At 42.9% G+C, this 20664-nt stretch overlaps 1 protein-coding gene across 3 annotated transcripts in view; it reads right to left on the bottom strand.

Moving 5' to 3' along the window:
- Positions 1-20664, bottom strand: part of Nfkb1 (nuclear factor kappa B subunit 1) — a 112037-nt gene that overhangs the window by 23392 nt on the left and 67981 nt on the right. For all 3 annotated transcript variants that reach the window (XM_060392662.1, XM_021653615.2, XM_021653614.2), the window contains exons 7-12: positions 20272-20420; positions 9531-9694; positions 7124-7282; positions 4804-4908; positions 3615-3706; positions 1821-1959 (exon numbers count right to left, since the gene is read on the bottom strand). In XM_060392662.1, coding sequence (XP_060248645.1) covers positions 1821-1959; positions 3615-3706; positions 4804-4908; positions 7124-7282; positions 9531-9694; positions 20272-20420 — 808 coding nt within the window. The remainder of the gene's footprint in view (positions 1-1820; positions 1960-3614; positions 3707-4803; positions 4909-7123; positions 7283-9530; positions 9695-20271; positions 20421-20664) is intronic.

Here is a 20664-nt window from a genome sequence, read left to right as displayed (position 1 = left end):
CAGTGGCTTCACAGTGCCTTGTGTGGACAGGAGGATCTAGAAGACCTCAGGCTGGTGAGGAAGGAAGCAGGCCAGCCACAGAACTCAGCTTACCAGCAGCAGGGAGGTCAGACCTCGGAGAGAAACGTGGACTCTCAAAACTGCTTTCTAAATGGTCCTGCCACAACAGGTCCATGGTCATCATTGTAGTCTGCCCGTAAGAGACCAACACTTTGGGGCCTCGGTGTGACTGTACTTTGTGGTTCCCGACCTTAGCTAGGACCCTGAGGCTGGTGGCAGTCATGCTGAGGACCTGCTCTCCAGCCTCTCCCTCTGACGCAGACATTTCTGATTTTATCGGAGACTAGTGCTTTGTGTAGCCTCCAAGTTAATGGATCTCTTCTCGGCACCATGGCCTTCAAGATGAAACTCAGAGAACAGAGAGGCTGACTGGAGCACTGTGCATCCAGACACTGACTCTTTTCAGGGCTGACTTTCCACCCACTTGAGTCATACATTTGATTGGCCTCCTCCCTGCACTTGACCCCAACTGAAACATGTTTACACAGAGCTTCTCTTTCACCCTCAGACCTTTCCCCCTTGATCCTCTTATCCACTTAGTCATGCCATAAATTTCCAGTCTGGGAACCCTAGAACAATCTGAGCCTCTCCTTTCCCTTCACCCAAGGCCCAGGTCTCCCCACAGCTCCATCACGGCAGTGTCTGCTGGATGCTCACTCTCGGGCACTGGAGCTTGTTCTAACGCCACTGAAGCTGCCCTGGAGTCTTGCATCATTTTGACTGTGTCAACCCAGACAGTATGCAGGCAGGCCTGGACATCACTCCAGGTGCGTCACTCTAGTCAATTCAAAAATCCTTCAGCTACCACACAAACACTCTGCTGCGTGGGCCTGGTCTCCCTCACCTGCCTCAGCTGTCCTCCGTCCACACAGCACTCACAGTGATTATTTCACCCAGGTCAAATGGCAGCTGTCACACCTCTGCCTCAAGCATCTCTCTATTTTATAAACAGAGAGAGCCTTAATTCTACTCATCTCCAATAACATCCCAAATGGCTTCTCATCGAGGAGGACTTTTTCAGTGGCCTTTTTAGTCCAAAGGATCCAGGGCTGTCTCCTCAAGAGTTTCATACAGTCTGTGGATGCTTCACCTTGGGTATTTATTACAATTTGGGTGCTGGGGTTACTGCTCAGTGGTAGGACATATGCCCAGCATCTTCAAGGCCCAGAGAATATATGTTGTCTAGCATGTCAAAAAGAAAATCTTAATTTGCATTTTAACTGCAGTCTACCCTTCCTGATGTATCCTTTGTGAGGAAAAGTATAGCGACTATCTCATTTTATAGTTCTGTGCTATATGGTAGCTGAATTTTTAATATTTGAGGGCCGCTGAGTATCTAAAAAAACACATCGGTTTTGTCTTTTTCTTTTCCTTCTTCCTCTCTCTTTCCATCTCTCTCACTATCTGTACATCCTACAGCCTGTGGAAGTCTAAGGGCATCTTGTGGCGGCTAGGCCTCTCCTTTTATCATACTCAGGCCAACAGGCATGGCAGCAAGTGCTTGAGCCATCTTGCTGGCTCAATACTAGATTTTAATATCCAAAGATAAGCTGTCAAATGTCTAACTCTCACACAAGTTTGGCAGCAATAACAGTATCACAAATGACTATGGCTAATTCCATGACCTCAATATATTATCTTCCTCGACTCCTCTAAAAGTAAGCCCCGCACACCCAGGTAGCAGTTTCTGTGAGGCCATGTAAAGGAGGTGACCCGCTGATCTTTCAGAGCAAGCTCAAGAGTCTAAACAGCCCACTTACCTTTGATTTCAGGGTAATAGAGGAAGGGTTTTGGTTCACTAGTTTCCAAGTCCGATTTCCTCCGAAGCTGCACAAATACGGAAGCTGGTTTTGTAATGTTGACATCCTTATACTTTGGAGTTTTGAAGACAATGGCAAACTGCAGAGTACAAAGGACCCAAGCATGAGTGTGGGGTGTTTGTTTTCTAGTGGTGGTGAGCATCAGGCACATTCTAAATGCAGATATTCATACTCTAAGCTTAAATAAAGTGAGCTAAACCCAGCACCTGGAGAAGTTCTGGTCAGTATGTTATACCATACTTACTTTACTGCCTATTTCTCTTTCAAATTTGCCTTGAAAGCCTCCAGGATCATTCATAGCAGCACAAGAAGGACTAGGTATGAAAGCGGGTGGAACCAGGGGTCCCACTGTCAGCCTGCAGCCAGCGATGCCAACAGGAAAGTAACGCTGTGCAGGAGGGAGGCATCTTATGCTAATTTTGGGTGGTGCAGGGATAGTTAGATTCATTTTTCTATGTTTACATTCATAAGGATCAAGATTTCATAAAACACAGGAGGAACACACAGTGGCATACTGTTGTTTTTTAAGGAAAATCCCAATGTTTGATTTTACCAATAAAGACTCAAGAGTCAGACGCTGGGGTAAATGAAGGCCTGCTAGCTCAGAGAGGCAGAGAAAGTACCTGACCTTTCTACTCAGCTGATGTCCCAGAAGGAAAATGCCCTTTCCCCTTCTCTATGATGTCTTAAGTATCTTCTACTCAATGTCCCTCCTTACTACTTCCTATGCATCCTCTCTATCTGTCCTTCAGACTTCCTCTCACTCTCTATGGTTTTCCCCATGTCCATGTCCTGTCAGCTGGTTGTTTGCTCAGCCTCTTGACCTAGGGTTAATATTATTTAATCTTTGAACACTTGGATTAAAGTTGTGTGCTAGGGCTGAGCCACAGCACAACTAGAAACAGGTTTTTCCAGTACATAATCTCGGGGTTCACAGTGTGATCAAATATCCTGCAACAGCATACCCTGATAACTGTTCTTTGCCTCTGATCTTCCACTCATGTTCTTCTTCAGTGTGGATTCCGAGAAGGATCTGCTATTATTTTTCAGGTATATTATTTTTCCAATGCATGTGAACAGAGAATTGTTTCTGCACACACTATATTCTGTATTGATCTTTACAAGCCTTGGCAATCTATCTTGAGTCTGTTCATCCACAGAGCCCCCTTTTCTAGTGACTGTATGATATTCCATTATATAGATACAGCCATTATTAATTAGGCATATTACTGGTTGACATCTGGCTTGTTGGAAAGTTTTTGGAAGCACTATTTTTCAGTCACCGTCAAAGAGTGACTGTTACTGTGGTGGCTCCGCATCTTCCTATAATCATACAATCCCCTTGTCATACAAGCAGCCGGGAGACTGGCTCATCAGGACGGCATGGGCCTCAGCCTTCACACTTCCCAGCGCAGGTCCCTTTTAACAGGCTTTGCCATGCGTTCAATACTTACACATTTTCATGGGAGGACCTGAGGACACTACCTCCAGGACCTAATGACAGACACCAAACGAGGCACCATGCCACGCTCTCAGAGCCAGGGCTCTAGTTAGGGGCACCTTGCACACGGCTTCATGTTAGAGTACGTCTCTGGTACAGCCATGAAAACAGCACTGCTGTATGGGTGTTAAAGGGACTCATGATGCTTTCTCTTATAATGTGTGGAAACTGTGCACTCATTTTCACCGAGCCAGACACTACTAAAATAAAATGGGCAATAATAACCCACATACCTGTCTGTGAACATCTGTGGGGGAAAAGTCCCCAAATCCTTCCCAAACTCCACCATTTTCTTCCTCTTCATAAAACCGGATCTGGATGTCATCTGCAAACAGTCACAGTCAGGCACGTGATTGCAGTGAGTGTAATGATGCTGATGAGCATGCCAGCAAATGCGGCTAGTGCATAACTCTACCTCACAGGAATGTAAATGTGTTAAAATGTGTTAATAGCAGGAGATTTGCACCATTTAAAGTTTTCACAGATCACTGACTCCTTACACGTTATTTACACTAGGAATGAGATCTACTATTCATTCATAGTGGCGAGGTATTAGATTTACCCAATCAGTTCAGCTCTGTCTTAGTCAACATACGAACTACCTGCTTCTCCACCCTTCAACCATTCACTTCTGGGAAATGGGAAGGATGAGAGAAGATCCGAACCCATAGGTGTGGCACAGCTCAATATGGACAGGCACCATAACCCTCGCACAAACGGTACTTCCCACAGGGCACTTGCTCTCCTAAGTGCTTTATGAATAAACGTTAGCCTGTCTAGTCCTCAGACCAGGCCGGCGATGCAGGTGTACCGATGCCATCCTCACTTTGCAGCAGAGAATCTGGGGTCTGCCGGTGTGTGCACATGCATGGGAGGAAACACGTATGCTAAGTGCGTGTACAGTGTTCAGAGGGTAACTTACGAAGCTTCATTTGAAATAAACTGGGAAAGTAGCTACTCCTTCAGCTTTTACTAATTTCCCAATCATGCAGTATGTAGTGACAATAAAGTTAGGAGCTTCTCAAAGTGTGGGAAACGTGCCGAGGACCCTGTTTTTGCCATCCTTCTTCTTTCCTACTGGGTGTCATAGGGACATTACAGCACAGCACAAAGATCTAAGGAGAATCTTTATATAATTTTATGTTATAGAAAACTCAGATCAGAGCAGCTACTTTAACTGAGCATAGGGAACAAATGTGTTAAGTATCAGCATGCTGAATGGTGCTGTGTATCATCACTATCCCTTTACTTCTGTGGAAAATTGTACCATATACTCAGGCTTTAAGAAATAACGCATTTTGCACTAGGGAATGTTTTTGAGAGGTCCCACAGCCAAACAAGAACACTCCTTGTACACTTTGAGTGACTCACAGATGACCCTGACTGCTACACCCCACATCTAGAGATGGGGTGCACACGTACCTTTCTGAACCTTGTCACAGAGAAGATAAATTTCCTCCCCTCCAGTCACACATCCTGCTGTTCTGTCCATTCTCACAATTTTCAGGTTCGATGCATTGGGCGCTTCTGTTCAAAAGGAGAAAGCAATGCACATCCTAGTTTAGGGTCAGCTTCACACAGTGTCGACGGATGAGCTCACGTCTGTTTTCACTAAAGACGAAAGAAAGGCTTCCAAGGTCCTTGGAGCCACTCATTATCCCCCAAACAGGCGAGGCAGAGAGTAGCAGGTGAGGAGGGGGTGGCAGCCCTTGCTTCTCTGGAAGATGGCCTTTGGCTTCCCCTCTAACACACAGGTTGACATGGAAGGAGAACGCTTTCTGATGTTTCCAGAATTGCCAGATCAGTGGCTCGTTTCATGCCAACTTTATGCCATTTACAAAATTCTTAAAAAATTTAAGAGAACTACGTTTTGCTCTTTTTAATTTTTCATCAATTACACTTTATTCATTCTGCATCCCCCCATAAGCCCCTCCCTCCTCCCCTCCCAATCCCACCCTCCCTCCTCCCTCTGCATGCATGCCACTCCCCAAGTCCACTGATAGGGGAGGTTCTCCTCTCCTTTCTGATCTTAGTCTATCAGTTCACATCAAAAGTGGCTGCATTGTCCTCTACTATGGCCTGGTAAGGCTGCTCCCCCCACAGGGGGAGGTGATCAAAGAGCAGGCCAATCAGATTATGTCAGAGGCAGTCCCTCTTCACATTACTATGTAACCCAGTTGGACTCTGAACTGCCCTGGGCTACATCTGTGCAGGGGTTCTGGGTTATCTCTATGAATAGTCCTTGGTTGGAGTATGAGTCTCTGGGAAGTTCCGCTCAACCATGTTTGTAGCAGCTTTATTTGTAATAGCCAGAAGCTGGAAACAACCCAGATGCCCCTCAACTGAAGAATGGATGCAGAAATTGTGGTACATCTACACAATGGAATATTATTCAGCAATGAAAAATAAGGAAATCATGAAATTTGCAGGTAAATGGTGGGATCTGGAAAGGATCATCCTGAGTTGTCCCAGAAGCAAAAAGACACACATGGTATATACTCACTCATATAGACATACAACATAGGACAAACCCACTAAAACCTGTGCATCTAAAGAAACTAAGCAAGAGAGAGGACCCTAACTAAAATGTCCAATCCCCATCCGGAAAGGCAAAGAGGAGGGACATCAGAAGAAGAAGAAAACAGGAAACAACCTAGGAACCTACCACAGAGGGCCTCTGAAAGCCCCTGCCCTACAGACTATCAATGCAGATGCTGAGCCTGATGGGCAACTGTTGGGCAGAGTGAAGGGAATTTTATGTAAGAAGTGGGAAATAGTAAGAGCTGGAGAGGACAGGGTCTCCACAAGGAGAGCAACAGAACCAGAAAATTTGAGAACTACGTTTTTTTAAGCTACTTTTTTTTTTTAATTCTACAAAGAAAAATGAAGATGTCCTATTTCCTCTCCCCAGACTAAATTAGCATTCTGTGTGGTTGGGGGAGAGCTGCCTGTACTGGTGGGGTGGACAAAGCTTCCCCTTTAAAAACTCCAACAGCTGCAGCTCAAGGTTGTCTGTGGAGCAAGAACCTTTCTCATTCAGTAAATGTCTCACTTCCCTTCCCACTTGCTGAAATCAAATCAACTAGCAGATAGATGTGGAACATGGAGTTTCCCGGTACATCATATTCTATAAGCAAGCAACGAGACTATTGCACTTGCAGAGTGTCTGAATCAACCATTCGTTAAGCCCATAACACACCAAACAATAGCTTTACACAATAAATGCTACAGGCTGCTGAAAATCCTCCGCATTCAAGTATCTACAGACTGAAAGAGAATTCTGTCATAGCATTTATCCATTTAGTTACCTTGAAGTTTCTGTCTTAACGAATATACATTATATACTAAGTAGGGCTAAAGACAGATAAGAATAATACTTGTCTCTTATTACTTTCTCTTTAGTGCTGCCAAGGGCAAAAATTAATGTCATTTAAAAGAGCACCAGCAATCTATCCTTACAGTCATATGTTCATAAGTAAGAAATTGGTGTTACATGTAAAGAAGAAATGCACTTTCTGAGGAAAGAAGTGTTACCTTGGCTGTTATGTCTTACGATGCTAAACTGGACATCAACCCTTTACCCTAGGCTGCAGTTTTCCCACTTCGTAGACAATAAACCAGAAACGAACGGTGATTAAGTCACTGTGTGCAGGCCTTGGCACTGGGTAGCAAGTGGCCAGGCAGGGCTAGTGTCTGTTCTTGATGCTGGACGAAGCTGCCCGCCTCAGGACTGAGTACTCACTGCTGTCATAGATGGCATCTGATACCACAGGCTCCAGTCTCCGAGTGAAGCTGCCAGTGCTGTCGGGCAGAAAGGCTGTGAACATGAGGCGCACCACGCTCAGGTCCATCTCCTTTGTCTGCTGCAGAGCCGCCTGGCGGATGATCTCCTTCTCTCTGTCTAGGATCACACAGAACAGTTCAGTCATGCCCGGGCAGGTGAGAGTGTGAACATTTAACACAGCATAGTTTCAGGAAGCCTGAGCAAAGAATGTGGCCTCAAAGACCATTTTCATCCTAGTGGAAGCCTGTCGCTCTGTACACTGAATATATGCCAATAAAAAGCTTTAAGCAAGTATTTCTAAAGGCAGAAAACTGAAGCATCACTTCGAGGGCAGCGTATGCAACTGGGGAGGATTGTGTCGAGTGAACTCTGCCAGACTAAAAAGGACAGACAACACATGCTGTCTCATTTCTAGATCCTAGACTTAGATAGATATGTAAGAGTATTTGCATATGAGTGTGCAGGACAAGAATGTGCTCAGTCCCAAGGCCTCCTTTCTCCCCTCCCCACGCCCACTAGTCCCCTCTCTACCAATAGGATACCTTCCTCTTACTTTCATTTTTTATGGTGAAATAAAACTCCATTATGCACGTATATGATATTTTCTTTACCCTTCGTCTGATGGAGAGCTACGGTGGCTCCTGGATATGGCTGCAGTAAACATATATGCGCAGGCAAACATGTACCTGCAGTATGCCAACTTAGAGTTTTGCACATCTATGCAGGAGTGTATAGCTGTGCCTTATCGTAGTTCTTTTACTTTATTTTAACTTTCACTTTACTTTTTGTGGAATCCCCACTTTGACTTTCTTATTTATTTATTTGAATTTGTTTGCCACAACACACGTCTGTAGGCTAGAGGGCAACAGAGGGAGATGGCTCTCTCCTTCCACCATGTGGGTCCTGAGGACTGAATTTAGGTCAGCAGGCACTGTGTGAATTACTTGCTGAAACGTCTGCTATACACAGCTGAGGATGGCCTTGAACTCCAAGCGCTGGGAGTACAGGGGTGTGCTACCCTGTGTTTTCAGGTAGTGCAGGCAATCAAGCCCAGGCCTTCCCACACAGTAGCTGAGCAGTATACCCAGAACTCTATGCCAAGTTCCTGCTACTTGTTTGCTTAATGACTGCCATTCTGACTGGGGTGGGATGGAATCTCAAAGCAATTTTGATGAGTAAGGATGTAAGATACTTTTTCACATTTATTGGCTGTTTGTACTTCATCATTTGAGAACCCTCCCTTGTTCCTTGGCCCATTGGCTGGCTTGTTTGGTTTCCTGGAATTTAATTCTTTGAGGGTTTTTTTTTTTTACTATAACCTAGATAGTAATCTGTCATCTACATAGCTAGCAAAGGCTGTCTCTTCACTCAGTTGTTCCCTTTGCTGCACAGAAGCCTTTTCATTTCCTAGTTCTTGATTTTGTTTCCTGAGTTGCTGCAGCCCTTTTCAGAAAGTCCTTGCCCACATCGTGAAGTTTTTTCTGTATGTGTTCCGTTAACAGTTGCAGACCATTACCTCTTACATTAAGATCTCTGATGCATGCTGAATTGATTTTGTACAGGATGAGAGGGGGATCTGGTTTCCTTCTTTATATGTGGCTATCCAGTTTCCCTGGCACCACTTGTTGAACAGCCTGTCTTCTCCCTAATGCATATTTTGGCATCTTTCTCAAGTATCAGGTGGCTATAGCTGTGTTTATTTCTAAACCTTCCAGTCCACTGATTTATACGCCTGTTTTGATGCCAGTTCCATGCTGTTTTTGTTACCATGGCTCTGGAGTGTAACCTGAAATCCGCCATTGTGATACCACTTATGATATTCTTTTTATTTTCCTATAGCTTTAGCTATCTGAGGCCTTTTGCACTTACATAAAACTTTAGGATAGTTGTTCTCTGTTTCCATGAAGAAGGCCACTGGGGTTTGATGTGGCTTTCATTCAGTCTGTAGACCACACTTAATAATATTTTTGTGATACTAACTCTGTTGACTCGGGAGCACGGGAGATAATTCCACCATCTATTCTCACCTCTTTCTTCAGTGTCTTAAAATTTTCATTGCAAAGGTCTTTTCACCTGGTTAGCTTATTACCAAAAATTTTGTTTACTTATTTTGAAGCTATTAAGGATGGATGTGACTCTTCTTGGTTGTTACCTTTGCTAATTTCTTTCTCAGCATGTTCACTGCTGATACAAGCAAACTAAGGGGTTTTGGATGTTGATTTCGGGTGTTCTGTACCCTGATATTTTGTCAGACCTAAGCCTTTCCAGTAGAGTTTTGGGGGTCTTGTGTATAGAACGGTATTGTCTGAAAACAGACATTCTGTAGCAGAGCTGGCCATAGGCAAGGCTGGGGAAGGCTGCTCACCTGTGAGTTGACGGTCTCCTCCACCTTCTGCTTGCAGATAGGCAAGGTCGGAATGCACCAGAAGTCCAGGGTTATAGCCCCGTATACACGCCTCTGTCATCCGTGCTTCCAGTGTTTCGAATACCTTTTTCTTAGTCACATGAAGTATTCCCAGGTTTGCAAAGCTGGAGAAAAGCAGTAAGAGGAGCAGCAAAAAGAATCAAAAGTTAGGTGGCCATGACCAGAGAATGGGCTTCAGCACAGTAAACAGCACTTTGAGAAAATACACAAGCACTCAGCATTTTACACAAACCTCAGTGAGAGGAATGCCAGAATTCGGGATTTGGGGTTATGAGGGTAATAAAGGGCATACGCTGCATACCTCACAGCCCTGCTGGCAGGGTGGGTACACAGCGTACTCCGCTGCAGAGAGGCCTTAGAGCCAGACTCACCACGTGTGAGTCACACCAGCTTAACCCGGCTTACTAAAGCAGTTGGTGGTAAACTCGAAGCCCCTTCGCTCTCAGAGCACAAGTCCCAGTGTATGGGGTCCACTGCATATGCCTTACTAAGGAAGGGGCATGTGGCCTCATTCTGGTCTCACAGAATGTGCTTGCTACCGTGGGGACATGCAAGAACATTTCCCAGTGTATCTTTGAACTGCATGTAACTAAGGAGAAGAAGATAGGAATGGGATAGGTGAGACGGGAGGAGAGGCTGAACAGGAAGAACACAGACAGGGCTCTGGAAAGATCACAGCTGAGCCAATCCTGTGGGAGGCAAGAGGAGGAAGTGGATTTTGGATGCTATCACAGCTGCAGAAAGGATGAGTGTGAAGACCCCAACACAGGACCTCTCTGGTGTGGCAGAGAGGCAGCATGAGGGCTGAGGGAAAGGAGTGGAGTCAGAGGTGACAGATGGGTTTAAAGGGAAGAGTGCAGGTCCAGGTATCTCAAAGCCATATGTGTTTATAAGGACTTTTACGCTGAAATGAAAGTAAGTATTAGTACATGGAAGAAAAAGATATGGGCCAGTGATATGGCTAATTTAGTAAGAACACTTGCTGCCAAACTTGGTGACTAGAAGGAAGCAGCTCCTACAGGTTGTTCTCTGACCTCTGACACTGACACACAGACACACAGACAGACAGATAGCACCCCTCAACAACAGACAGAAAGATAGAGACAGACAGACAGAAACACACACACACACACACACACACACATTCACACTAAATGTAATACAAAATTACAATAAAAATAATATGACAACTTGCCTGAATAGACAAGAACAAGCTACTCTGCAAAGGTCATTTAAGCTAGAGAAAGAAAAGAGAAGAGGTGAAGGCAGAAGGAAACAAACACATAACAAAGGCCAGATGTGGTGTGAGTTACACGGGTTACATACTTATACAAAGAAATAAGTATGCCATATTTCCACAGCTCCTCCAGGACAGAGGTCTCCAGCTCTAAAACACAGGCTGACGTGGTTCTCAGTGAACGCCTGCTGGGTACAGGAAAGCTTGCCGGGAGCAGCACAGACAGGAGTGTATCCAACCTACTAAAGTGCGCAGAGGCCCAGGCAGGCCTTCAGGAGCTAGTGTCTGCCCTTTTCTGCTCACTCCTGTGCAGATCAGCCTCCACTGGGAGAACAGGGTCATCTCCTGGGAACATCAGTGACCAACACCTCAGCTGCATGTCACATTCGCACCACAGTGCATTCTTACAGGTAACCTAAGTTCACATCTGGAGAAAGGACTCATACTTATTTGTTGTGTGAATCACGAAGCTTTGAAGGGTTTGCCCGAGTACACAATACACGTCAGTGTTCTGCCATAGGCCAGAGTGAAGTTATATAGACCTAGACTGACCCTCCAGAATTAAATAAAACAAAACACACGAGAAAATGGCTGTCAGGCTCTAGGGAACAGGTGACACAGAACAGTGATCCTTAAGAAAAGAGAAATAAACATACTCTTATAATTGCCTGGCATAATGTCCAGGTTGCAGGATGGGAAGGGGAACCCAAACAGAGAGCCAGTGTCCTGCAGTTGCAGAGACAGGTAAAGGCTTGAGGTTAAGGAAACTAGGATTTATAGCCAGAGCACCAGGGATTCTCAAAAGGCCACAGGACCCTCTAGCTGGTCACTGATGTTTGTGAGAAACCCATTAAGGTTGATGAAAAAGCTACTGTTCTCACAGACATACAGGGATGGACCTAAGAAGCCTCAAAATACATGAAGCATCATTTTGAATATTCACAGGGTATTTCCTTAGTAACGGTGACAACTCAACCCAAGTCTGAGAAAGGGAGAACAGGATGGGGAGAGAAAGAGGGAGGCGTGACAGACAGAAAAATAGTAGACAGAAAATTTAATAGTTGAAAGTTTTAAGGTTTAATAAAAATGTAAGACTACTAAGATCTAAGACTACTAAGAAGCTTAAGCTTAAGAAGATAACTATATTCAATCCCATCATCACTGCTCATAACTAATGATGAAGAGAAGTCGGAAACACTGCTAGAGAAACAAATCACAAATTGTGTACAGCAGAACTGAGGCAAGACGTACAGAGTTCTTGCTGGAAACAAGTGAAGTCCTAAGACAGTGAATCAACATAAAACCAGGCCATGAAAAAACTCACTGTCAGCTTAGAATCCTCTGCTCTTCTAAAAATACCTTTGAACAGAAAAGATGAAGGGAAGGCTTTTCAGACATAAAAACGAGAACTCATCAGCATCAGATCAGCAATACAAGGAAAGTTAAAGGAAGTGATGCAGGCTGATGATGACGATACCAGATAGAAATCTTGACCTATAAAACAGGACAAAGAGCAACACAATTTCTAGTATGTGTAAATGTAAGATTCATGTCTCCTAATTTATATAATTTACTTAAAAGTTACTATGTCTAGGGAAATAGAAGCCCCATAAAACAAACATATTGTATAATTTATAATGTATGTAGATGTAAGATCTATAGCATGACAGCACAGGCCTGGAACACAGAAGAGAAAGTGTGCCACCCTTGGGTTCACATACATACAAACACATAAGATCTTACAGTGACACCATGCTAACTGTATTGTTATCAGCCAAGGTGGATTTTTAGAGAAAAATGACCTTACCAAGGATGAAAGAGGACTATTTTGTAGTGACAAAAATATCAACTCAGCAGGAGAGCTTAAGAACCCTAAATATTTATGCACACGGCACAAGAAAACTCCATATTATAGAAAGTGAAAAAAAAAAGAAATCTTACAACAATGAAAGGAAAAAAGACACATCTATAAATGTATTAATGATTTCAACATTCCTCTCCTGGTAACTGATAGAACAAAAAGCTGTAAGGACAGAAGACTAGGATAATCCCCTAACTCCTGGACCCAAATGACATTTTTTTTCTTCACAATTTATTCATTATATATCCCAATTGAAGCTCCTCCCTCAACTCCCCCAGTCCCACTCTCCCTCCCCCTTCCTCTCATTCCCTTTCCCTAGTCCACTGAAAGGGGGAGTTCTCCACTATTGCCATCTACCCATAGCTTGTTAAGTCTCATCAGGACTGCTTGGATCCTCTTCCTCCATGGTCTGGCAAGGCTGTATCATCAGGATCGAATGATCAAAGAACAGTCAACTGAGTTCATGATAGAGGCAGTCCCTTACCCCCTCACTCAGAGATCCACACGGAGACTGAGCTGCCAATCAGCCATGTCTGAGCAAGGGTCTAAGTCCTCTCCATGCAAGGTCCTCTGACATTTACAGACCATCTACTTTACCAGACAGAAGTAAATAAGCTTTTAAAGTGATAGTGGTTGTTTTCTTCATCATAAGATAGGCATCAATAAATTTACAATGGTAAAAATTTATATAAAATATCTTCCTACCACAAAGAATTAGATATCAATAGTTGAAAAATATTCAAGTAAGAATGTATTTAGTTTGAAAATGTAACACTTAGTTGTTGATGCTGGGTTATGGGCAAAACAGTAGCTAATTATGATATTCTTATACTTCAAAAATGTTTGAAAATTTACAATAATATATCAAAGAAAATGAGGGTAGATTATTATTGGTATTACAGATATGAGTACACAGGGAATATTCAATGCTTTAGCTGCTTTAGAAAATGACTTGGCACTTTCTTGTAAATATCATTTTAGTAGCTTGTGTCCTTGTCATTCTGTTCCTCAATATTTGCCCAAGAGAGATGAAAACATAAGCTCACATACAAAGCACCTTATTATCCTTAATACCTGGAAAAAAACCAAATGCTCTTGAGTAGGTGAATGGAGAACAAGCTGTAGACACGAGTACAGCGCAACACCACAGAGCAACTGATGGGAGCAAGAGCAGATACGAGCAGCAGCAACGGGAGGGCTCAAGCGTATGCGGATGAGTGGAAGGAGGCAGGCTTTAAAAGGCCGTGTGTTGTGTGCCTCTACGGTATGCAGTTCTGAAAAGACCAAATGTATTTAAAGAAAACTCATCAGTATTTGCTAGGACTTTTAGTGAAGTGGAGGGCAAGAGTTGACTACAAAGAGGCATAGAGAAATTCTGGGGTTAGGGACCATTGCATACTTAATGATAGTAGCCCTATGATTGTCAAAATTCACAGAGATGAAAATTGGAGAGGATGAATACTATAGCAACGACATTTTAAAAACAGAAAGGCCACACCCACTAAGAAAAGGGCTGGAACCACAACCCTGCTTCTTACTCTCATATTCACAACACGGGAGTCTTTCGATCAGCAACATCATCATTATTTTAGAACTTACTAAAATTTGGGGGGCTTGATCCAAATCTATGGAATCAGAACTCTAGTTTTGGCCAACCCTTCTGTTAGTTCTGAGGAATGAAGGGAGGGTGGGAGAACCTGGCTCTCCACTGTTCTGCAAACTCAAACTCTCTGGGATGAAGGCTGGCATCAGTCTTATTTGATTCAAATCAGGCACTGATTTGAACTTGTAGCCATCAACAAACATGCTGTGGCAGGCCAGCTGTTTTCATCACCAGCATCTGGAAGCTTCTGCTGAAGTTTTAATGTGTCTGAGTCCCTGACACTGGCTTTGGGCTCACAAGTGGCCCCTTCTGGTCTTCAAGAAATCAAGACTTAGGCCTTGATTTCACAGGAGTCAAAAGCAGCCCCTGACTTACACTGCATACCCCAACTTGGAACAATATACCCCTACTGAAGTCCATATTTGGCCAAACTTTTCCAGTCAGTGCCTCTTCTGTGGGCTAATTTTAGCCACACAATATGACCAATCTCAATTAGTTTGGGTCTGTAAAACAGTCATTTAATTTAGCAGTTCTACTGAGGAGTCCAAAGATTCACCTTTGGGTTTTTATATCTATATATCCTTTAACGCACTGGTTCTCAACTTTCCTAATGCTGTGACCCTTTAATACAGCTCCTCATGTTGTAGTGTTCCCAACCATAAAATTACTTTCATAGCTATTTCATAACTGTAATTTTGCCACTTTTATGAATCATAATGTAATTTACTTGTTTTTTTATGGTCTTAGGCGACCCCTGTGAAAAGGCCATTCAACCCACAGGGTTCACAACCCACAGGAAGAGAACCACTGCTTCACTGTTTACCAACTGCTATATGCTGTATAAATTAGCTGAGAGAGGGAAAACAGAACTGTACATCTCTTTCAGCCTAGGCTGCTAGGAAACAAGCAGGGCGTGGGGACTGTTGGTGGACATGGCCTGCGGCAAAGTAGAAAAGCACAGACATTTTCCACTGTATGAATAATTTCAAAGAACTAGAATACTGCTAAAACAATATTAACATCCTAGGTCAAAATAAAATACCAAACAGGGTTTTTCCTTTTTTTTTTTTTTAACCAAGACAGTGGTCTAATTAAGTGAATAAGAAACAAGAGGACCAATGAAAGCTAACTGAAATTTTAAAAGAATAACCCTATATTAAAAAGATCAAATCCATAGTCAAAACTTGAGATGCGAGTTCTAATATTGATAAAATAAATTTTAAAAATGAAAGTAAACTTATTGAGAATTCAAACTGAGAAGAAGGTACGCAACCCGCTGTAAATAAAGGGGTTCTTTCGGTGTTGATGTGCTCAGACCTATGTGTCTTCTTGGTGTTGTTTTTACATATCTTGATGTTTAGATTGGTGCCTTGTTTGTGAATCTATAGACAGTCTAATCTGTATTATTGGAAGCAGATTATCTTGGTTCTATTTCTAGTATTGACAAGCCTAAGAAATAACTTTGGCTGCCTTCCTAAACTTCTTGCCTACAAGTCAGAACTAAATAAAATAGCCTATGTCATTCCATAGAGAGACAGTGACAAGTTTACACATGCTGTTTTATAATATTAGCTAATTCTGGCGTGGTCCAGAGAGTTAAAGACACGATGTGCCTGGAGACAAAGTCTGTCTTTCTGATTCAGTAGGAAAAGGAATTCAAGTCTTCAAAAAGCTGTGCAACTTGCTCCCTACTTCTGCTGTGCATAGTGACAGAAGTGGAGGAAGAGCTCTGACTTCCAGGCTGCTCGCTAGCATGCTGCTTTTACACCCACAAAAAATAGATGAAAGAAAGTAAAAGACATAGAAACTCAGAGACACAGATGAATCATGTAAGGAAACAGTGTCTTTTGGGAAGTACCGTGAGCAGAATTCTCTCAGCTAAATACCAAATTGGAAAGTCAGTACAGAGACCTCTACAGGACCTTCAATGAGAAAAGCTACTGTGAAATGCTATCTACTATCACTCAGGTGGCATCTCCTCGATGACATCTCTCCAAAAAGTTTTCTGACCTTAGACTATCCCACCTGGGTACAGCTGAATTAAACTGTAGGAATTAGAGGTTGCAGATGTTTGCTAAAGGAACAGATAATGAGCACTCTCAACTGCAGAGCTGCATACCCCACTCTACAGGACACTGAAAGACCTCCCCACCCTGCTTACAGATGCAGAGTTATTTCCTTGTGCATGCCTGGAGGCCTCTGCCACTCAGCTGCAGGAATACCATCATTAGCCTCCTCTAAAACCATAAAGACTATTAAAACAAATAGAGAAGCAGCAGCAAACAGACTACATAGTGAAGGTTTTACAATGATAGATGTTACTAATGGAGAAATTTCATGTATAATTTCCTCAAAACCAGACAATAATAAGATGGGTTAAACAAGACCAAAAGAGCATGAGCGCTTCAAGGGGACAGGCAATGCTGTGCTACAATCAGCAGAAACACTAACTGATTCGTTGTCTGAAACTGACAATTACCCTGCCTTTTGACTCTCCCAAGCCAGGTGGGAGCTGGGAAAGAACCAAGTGGCCAAGAAGCAGGACAGCCCTCCCAGGAGATGCTGGGACAAGTAAAGGTGCACAAGAATCAGCTTAAGCATCCTTCAATTTAGATACTTCCTCCCTACCAATGAAAAAGCACCAGATTCCCTGATTTCAGTGGGATTGCTTTAAGTTTCTCTCCGTTCAGTTTGATGTTGGCTATAGGTTTGCTGTTTATCGCCTTTACTATGTTTAGATATGTGCCTTGTATCCCTGATCTCTCCAATACTTTAAACATGAATGGATGTTGGATTTTGTCAAATGCTTTTTCAGCATCTAAGGAGATTATCATGTGGTTTTTTTTCTTTCAGTTTGTTTATGTGATGGATTACATTGATGGATTTCCATATATTGAACCACCCCTGCATACCTGGGATGAAGCCTACTTGGTCATAGTGGATGATATCTTTGATGTGTTCTTGTATTCAGTTTGCAAGTATTTTGTTGAGTATTTTGCATCAATGTTCGTAAGGGAGATTCACCTGAAATTCTCTTTCTTTGTTGGGTCTTTGTGAGGTTTAGGTACCAAGGTGACTGTGGCTTCATAGAATGAGTTTGGTAGTGTTCCTTCTGTTTCTATTTTGTGGAATAGTTTGAAGAAACCTGGAGTTAGCTCTTCTTTGAAGGTCTGGTAGAATTCTGCTGAAACCATCTGGCCCTGGGCTTTTTTGGATGGGATACTTTGGGCAGAGTTCAGGGAATCTTATGAAAGAAGTGGGAGCTAGTAAGACCTGGAGAGGACAGGAACTCCACAAGGACAGCAACAGATCCAAAAAGTCTGGGCACAGGAATCTTTTCTGAAACTGATACTCCAGCCAAGGACCACTCATAAAGATAGTCTGGAACCCCTGCACAGAGGTAGCCTATGGCAGTTCAGTATCCAAGTGGCCTCCATAGTAATGGGGACAGGGACTGTCTCTGACATGAACTGATTGGCCTGCTCTTTGATCACCTCCCCCTGAGGGGGGAGCAGCCTTACCAGGCCACAGAGGAAGACAATGCAGCCACCCCTGATGAGATCTCATAGACTAGGATCAGAAGGAAGGGGAGAAGGACCTCCCTTATCCGTGGACTGGGAGAGGGACACGGGTGGGGAAGAGGGAGGGTAGGATTGGAAGGGGAGGAGGAAGGAAGGTACAGAGGGGATACGAAGTGAATAAACTGTAATCAATAAAAATAAAAATAATTTTAAAAAGCACCAGATTTTAGAGACTTAGAGGATAGCTCCATCTCTCTAGGTTTTTCACACTTGAACATTTTCATAGTCAGACAAAGAAATGCCCAGGAATGTGAAAGCTGCACCCCCAAGAACACGTGACTCCAGAACAGCATTCATGCTTCATCACAGGTGGTTAAGCAACCCCTGTCTTTTTGTAAAAAGCACACATTAGCTGGGATCTTAGCAGACACTACTTGTGCTAAGATTAGAGGACTCTGAATGGTGTACGTAATTAAACAACATTAACAACAACAACAAAATGCATCTGCATGCAAGCACAGAGGCCACAGGGTGATAGCAGGAAAATTTCCCCAAATGCTTCTTTCCCTCATTTTTTGAGGCAGGGTCAGTCACTGGAAATGGTGTTTACTGACTGACTGGACGAGCTGGACTGTGAGCCCTGAGGATCTGCCTGTCTGTCGGCTCCACCCTTCCAGCATTGGTGTTTCAGGTGCGTGAGGTGGGGGGCAGTGAGACCGAATCTCTCTGTGTAGCCTGGCTGTTCTGGAACTCACTCTGTAGACCAGGCTGGCCTCAGACTCAGAGATCTACTTACCTGCCTCCTGAGTGCTGGCACTAAAGGTGTGTACCACCATGTCTGGCCTTTTCCTATTTTAATTTTATTTATTTATTTTTATATCTGAATTTTTATGTGGGTGCTAGAGATGTGAACTCAGGTCCTAAAATTTGAAATACAAATACTTTATCCACAGACCTATTTCCCCAGCTTTCATTTTTTTTTAAAATTATTTTAATTAACTAATATTTTTATTTAGAAAATTTATTACATTTTAGTTATTTGTGTATGTGTGTGTGTTGTATGCATATACCTTCGCTGCAATGTGGAAATCGGGATAATTTGTGAAAGTTGTTTCTTTCCCACCACATATGTTATAGGAATTAGATTCAGGTCATCAGACTTGGTGGAAAGTGTACTTACCCAGTGAGCTACTGGACTGGCCCTCATCTTTGCTTTTTAAGAAGCCCCAAAATAGGAGTTATCTGTTTTTGAGACAACTGAATGTTTACATTAAACTTTACTGTGGGTTAAGTTACTACATGCCCTGCTATTTTAGTGCTTCAAGATAATGAAATATAAAACCTCAGCACAATAAAATGCCATTATTTTATGTGTACATACGTGTGTGTGTGTGAGTGTGTATTGCTGTGGTGTGCATGGAGGGATCAGAGGACATCTTCAGGTTGTCTGTGTGGTGTTGGTCCACTGTATCAGGTAGGCTGGCACCTGGGATTTCAGAGTCTCTTGTCTTTGCCTCCCACTATCCTACAAGAGCTGGGAGTATAAATGCTCATGCTTTGTAAAGGGCTTTTATGTGAGATCAGGTTATTTGAACTTGGGCCATCATACTTGCACAACAAACTTTTCTACCCTCAGCCTATAATTATGTCTTATAAACATTTCTTGATTCTTTTGAAATAAAATTATTTCTATAAAATTTCGTTCATTAAAAATTGCTTTATTTGACTAACCTTGAATGAATACACTAATTTCTATTTACCTTCCAGATCTAATGAAAGCTCAAACTAATACTCATTTCTTGGTTACTTAATCTGCCCACATTTTTTAATTAGCACAGAGTTGAAACAATATTTATCTGCTTCATGTTTCAAATGTTCCCACTAGGAACATTAAGGGAAGAATCACAAATAGGTAAAAATCAGAGCTGGGTGTGGAGGCACTTGTCTCTAATCCCAGTACTTGAACACTTGGGAGATAGAGAAGGCAGGATATTCCTGAGTTCAAGGTAAGCTTAGACTATAGTAAAGACCCTATTTCAAAGAAGCATCTATAAGGTAATCTTTTCTGTATGGCTACAGTGGTAGTTTTCTTTATATTTCTACGAGAAGAAAAATATTACTGAAAGCAACACAAATGCCTCTTAGTTCAAGTGCTTATAATTGTAACATTATCCAAACTGAGCCACCCATCCTTGAGGAGTTAAAACTACAGATGCAAGGATTATCTCAGGCAGTGAAGATATCTGGTCGCCTCTTTTTCCTTGGGAGATCAAATGAGAGCACACACTTTCTCCTGGCTTTGTGTGTGGGGTGTGTGTGTGTGTGTGTGTGTGTGTGTGTGTGTAGAGACCCTCTTGGGCCTTGCACAGGTCCACAGTGAAAAGGCCTTATTGCTCTCACATCCATGTGTGTCATGCTCTGCTCTTCCCAGCTCCCTCAGCACCATGTGCCCCACTTACCCAACCACCATGTCCTTGGGTCCTGCTGTTACAGTGCAGATCCCGTCCTCACAGTGTTTGCCCACCAGGCTGTGGGCGTGCAGGTGGATATTTTTTCCATTTGTGACCAACTGAACAATAACCTTTGCAGGTCCCACATAGTTGCAAATCTATATGAGAAGCACAGTGTTAACAGTTAGTATATTTGACCTTATTGTAACATGGAACCAGTGAGCATAAATATAAAATTTTGTAAATGTATACATATGTGACTATAGCTCAACTTAAAAAATATATATGATGAACACATGACAGGGTGGAAATAAATCAAAATGTCACTGGGGGTTGCTTTATGTGTTGAGACTATGTGTCCAGGAAAGAAGCCATTGACAACACAATATTCATCCTTAGATT

This window comes from Meriones unguiculatus, chromosome 10, assembly GCF_030254825.1.
Source record: "Meriones unguiculatus strain TT.TT164.6M chromosome 10, Bangor_MerUng_6.1, whole genome shotgun sequence".
In the NCBI taxonomy this organism is placed as follows: domain Eukaryota; kingdom Metazoa; phylum Chordata; class Mammalia; order Rodentia; family Muridae; genus Meriones; species Meriones unguiculatus.
This window is presented reverse-complemented; position numbering and strand designations above follow the sequence as displayed.